This window comes from Hetaerina americana, unplaced genomic scaffold (assembly GCF_022747635.1).
Source record: "Hetaerina americana unplaced genomic scaffold, ioHetAmer1.1.p SCAF_1, whole genome shotgun sequence".
NCBI lineage: Eukaryota > Metazoa > Arthropoda > Insecta > Odonata > Calopterygidae > Hetaerina > Hetaerina americana.
Genome location: NW_027286069.1, coordinates 59213013 through 59218012, shown reverse-complemented (window position 1 = coordinate 59218012; position 5000 = coordinate 59213013). Strand labels below are relative to the sequence as shown.

At 34.1% G+C, this 5000-nt stretch overlaps 1 protein-coding gene across 5 annotated transcripts in view; it reads right to left on the bottom strand.

The window, feature by feature from the left end:
- Window positions 1-5000, bottom strand: part of Sin3A (SIN3 transcription regulator family member A) — a 58769-nt gene that overhangs the window by 22530 nt on the left and 31239 nt on the right. For all 5 annotated transcript variants that reach the window (XM_071590199.1, XM_071590222.1, XM_071590230.1 and 2 more), the window contains 6 exons: window positions 3413-3637; window positions 2878-3309; window positions 951-1221; window positions 604-818; window positions 353-510; window positions 10-274 (listed from right to left, as the gene is read on the bottom strand). In XM_071590199.1, coding sequence (XP_071446300.1) covers window positions 10-274; window positions 353-510; window positions 604-818; window positions 951-1221; window positions 2878-3309; window positions 3413-3637 — 1566 coding nt within the window. The remainder of the gene's footprint in view (window positions 1-9; window positions 275-352; window positions 511-603; window positions 819-950; window positions 1222-2877; window positions 3310-3412; window positions 3638-5000) is intronic.

Sequence of the window (5000 nt, the reverse complement as noted above, 5' to 3'; positions counted from 1 at the left end):
TCAACTCACCTCATCATACATTGTTTCAATCTCATTAAACAATGACTTGCAGCGGAGGGCTTTCACATCATTTTGCTTGAAGTTTATCCCCTGGTGATCAAGAGACTTCAAGTAATACTTCTCATTTTGTTCCCTCCACACTTTATTGAAACCCTTCTGTGCCTCCCTCCATTCCTCTTCTTTGGCCTTCAACCTACGCAACACCACAGGTACCGCAACCGCAGGATTGCGTTTCAAGCCATCTATTATATCCTGAGCTTTGTCACCATAAATTCTGAAATTTATTATGTAATTATCATTAATAATCCTATTGAAATAAATAAAAAACAATATTAAGCGAAAAACTACATACCTGCGTAGGGCTCTTTGCTGAATGGTTGGTGAACAGCCTCCTAAGGTATCATCCAATCTAAACTTCAGTACTTCTTCCGGAGACATTCGTGATATTTTTTTCTGGACTCCTTCTAAGATCCTTATTGTATTTGCATTTGTCTCAATGACAACATCCAGCTAATTAAATAAAAGCATTCAATTGCAGTCAAAATAGATTTTTAAAAACCATGCAAAATGGTAATAATACCCTAATCAATTTGCCATTATTACCTCAAATCTCTCATCTTCACATCGATAAATATACTCTTCATACTGTGTTTTCCTTGATGTAACAAATGTTGAATCCTCCGACCAGGTAGGAAAAGATACCCATGTATCATTTAGAACCTCTCTACAGAGAGTTGTACGGCCTGAACATTTGGGCTGCAAGTAACTTTTAGGCAGAGCACAATAGCTGGCTCCCAAACGCTTGCACGTGCTGTAATCTGATGAAGAAGTCAATTTATGACAATAATTTAATAATGTGCTCAATGATTATGAAAAAAAAAATTGAAATAATTATAAATAATATCCCTTGGGAAAGATTCAATATAAATATATTTAGGCAAATAACTAACCAATTTCCATAGCTAAGTCACCGGTAGGCCTTTCTTGCCTAGCAACATTATTGGAAACAGGCTCAACAACACCACCTCCTCCAAGCATTGTGCTACTTCCATCTACATGTCCAACAAATTCTTTGAACCAGCGAAAGAGTTCAGGGAATTTACCCAAAAAAGGAGTCACAAGCTGAACTAGTTCAGAGCGTGATACAACCTCCTGGTTGTATAGTACCAAACATCGGAGAAAATTATCATATATATCCTGACTTTTTAAAGCCTTCCGAACCTATTAAAAAGAAATGAGCAGTTAGTACAAGCAATATTACAATAATAAAAAATATACATTACACAAAAATGTTTGTGTACCATAAAATTGAAGTAATGATTTGACTACACACTAAATTGCATTTCAGCCAAGTAGGTCACAGCATTTCATTAACTGGACAGCAAAGGAAGAAATATTATGCTAATTGCCTTAGACTGATCTTGGTCTCCTCATTTACTCCTTTGCTCGTTTTTGAAGTATTCCAATGTTTGCAAGATAAAACAGGCAATTATGATGAAAAAATGAATTTGGGCTAAATATAATATATTTTTCTGAAGCATTTGTATATACCCTTGGACATGTGTTTGACAAATCACACTGGTGAACTAATGCATGGAGCATATATGAAAACTAAGGCAACAACTAAATAGGGTTTTATTTTCATTACCCTTAACATGAACAGAAGCATGCATCCTGAAAGGATTACATAGCTATTAATTTAATGAGTTCCATTAGTTTATCATGGACACTTAGGTAAATTGGTTGTGAGACCAAAAATGTTAGCTACATCGAACCAAAAAAATTCTAATAGTAAAGCTAAAGGAATAGGAAGGTTATACAAAAACTGGTAACCATGCTTCCTAATATCTATATCTTCCTATTCACTCATAAAATTTTTGCCATCATGCAACCATCGTTTTCAATAAATTCCATTTCTAATGGTATGAGAGTCAAAATATATTCATTATTCGGATAGACAAACCTTTTTTCACCAGAATATGTGCTCAAAATACAAAGAGATGTATTAAGTGAAATCAACGAAAAAATTATTGAAACAAAATTTCAATTTAAATGTTTACAGCAATATCAGATTTCTCAGTAATAAGGACAGATTTAAAAACATAATGATATTTAATTGTTATGGCATTCAATTATCAATTATTAATCTGATATCACAAATGCACTGGAATTGAAATGATATAAAGAATTTTTCATAATAATCAACAAATTGTGATCCAGCAACCATATTTTCGTCTGTACAAATTATACCAGAAGAGGTGCTGTTTATAAAACTTAACCCAAACAATATACTCCTCCTGCGGCTTCTCTGCCAATGAAATTATGCCAAACTGACGATTGGTACCATGTTGCCAAGCATCAACATGATTCACTTCTATGATTAAAATAGGTTTTTCACTAACTGAATTTGTAAACCTCTTTAAAAAAATTATTATTTTTGATTAATAGCTACAATGTAGCAAACTTCTTTCAATTCAAAGTCAATGATGATAAGAAGATGAAGTCATCTACTTTTTGCAAATTCAGTAAAAATACACCTACTATATTTAATTCAAAAAACCATTGCTTATGAAAAGCATATGCATAAAAATATTGTGAGCTCTTTTTTTAATTACAGGGAACCCTGCATGATGAATTAGTCTATCCTTACTTAAAAGCTATCATTTTGTAACAGTTTTCAAAGCACCAATGTAAATAAATTAGAGTTTTGTGCAAATGACTATCTCCGTAACCAATATCTTCAACTAACACGGATAAATTAAGTGGAATGAATAATAACTGAAGCAGAAAAGACATAGAGAGACAAACAAAAAATAGAATTATGAGGAATTGGATCTTAATAACTAAACATGAAAGAATAAAAACTGTGTCCATTACCTTATCAAAGAAGGCATAGTCATTAAGAGTGCCATATTTCCCAGCTTCTGCTAATGTTACATCCCGCACTGAAGTCATCTTCTGTCTTTTCGCTGGGGGCTGGCCAATCATTGATCCACCTCCACCACCAGTATTTCCCCTCTCCAACGATGTTCCAGTAAATGCTGATGAGGGTGATCTTTTCACCTGACCTCCAAATTTTCCATGGTGATGGTGGTGATGGTGATGATGATTGCCAGTACCCACACCTAATCCACTACCACTACTACCACCCCCTATGTTAGTTGCACCACTGACACTCCCACCAGCTCCCGAACCTAGTGCACTGTTTATATTCAGTCCACTACCAGCAACTGTGGAATTGAAACTTGGTTTGATGCTGGGTGGTTTTTTAGTAATTGGAGCATGATCATTACTCATACCTTTGTTGCTCTAAAAAAGAAAAGTTAAGCTTCAGAATACAGAACTGAGTCAAAATTTCAAAAACCTCGAACCAAATATATTTTCCTATTACATATTTAACAAGAAAACTTACAAAAGCTGCCTGATGACTAGTTGCATCAGGTAAAAACTGGCCAAATTCTTGCAAAAGATCCTCTTGATTTTCAAACAACTTGGCAACCTGGGAGTAAACTTCAGCTTCAGTCAAATGTTTACCAGGAGTTGAATGACCTTCTTTGAGATTTCGTTGCTCTTTCTGGTAGGTATGAAGAATTTCAAGAAACCTTTTGTATTTGTCTGGCTGGCCTTGGAAACGACTCTGTAAGAATATTTTGAATTAGACAACCAGGAAGAAGTGACATGCCATTTGCCACCAAACATTAGAACAACATAATAAGCAAATGCATGTCATTTCACCCCTGTGAGGTGAAATGACATGTATTTGCTTATAAACTGTACTTTTCAATAAATATTAGCTGTAAACGCTGAGCAACGGCAAAGGAGATTAGTTTTCAATGTACACAAAGTATTAGTAGCATTCAAAATCCCATAAATGAAGTTTTTACGAAAAGTTGCAATATCTTGTTAATTTCTTGTCTTTCCCATGCTTAATTTAAATCTACCAACAACAACAGGAGTCAACTCATCAAAAAAGTGATTCTGAGAGAGATTATACCAAATCTTCCCAAATATAAGTAAATTGTTGAAAACTTCAATGAAAACAACCCACCAGCTTAAATTTAAGTCTCTGAAAAAATTCTCCCTATTTATCAGGGCTAACATAATGAATATATGTTTACGTTATAATGAATTAAATTCAAAAGATTTGTACTAATTTTATTATGATAACTATTGCTTCATTGTTAACAAATCCCAAGCTATATTAGAATTGGGTTTAATTAAGCATGTTTACAAATAATTTCATAATTGATTAGGAAACATAACTGCTTGAATTCCACTTGCATTAAGAGAGACATCTCCCAAGTCTTGCTAATACCAATTCCAAATATCATCATGGAACAGGAAGACATGACATACAATTTTCATAGTTATATACATGACAGGTGACTGAATATCAATGACAAAAAGCTTTTGATATTAAAAAGTAGTCAACTCTTGCGGGACCAATCCCTGTCGTACAATATGCAGATGTGCCATTGCACTGGTATGATGACAACATGAAGCATAGCATCCATTACTTAAATCTTGCAAAAATGCCTTAAAATGTGGTTCACCACCAAATTAAAATCAAGACTGCAATAGGAAATCACAAGAGCATCCACCCTACCCTATATTCATGAGCCCTTGATTTGCTTCCAGAAAAAATTAATCTATCAGGAGAAAGTAGCCTTGGTGATTGGGTATGTGCTGCACACCATAGGTCAGTTCATCACAATATTACTGAAGAAAAGTTGGCTGACCATATGCTGATCTTCAGAGGTTTGGGTATTAATAATATGAAGAGCTGAATTTAAAAAAAAAAAAATTAACTATAAATTTAAAATTACCACAATTGCACATTTGGCTTCGTAAAAATGCAATGTATAATGTATATTATGTGGCCTACGCAGGTCCAGAATGCTTCTGCACAAAACCTTCAAAAATTATTCTTTTCCAAAATATGTACAGAATTTTGGGGAGGTTGACTTTTATTCAGGCGGATTTGATAGCTTCTCCAAATC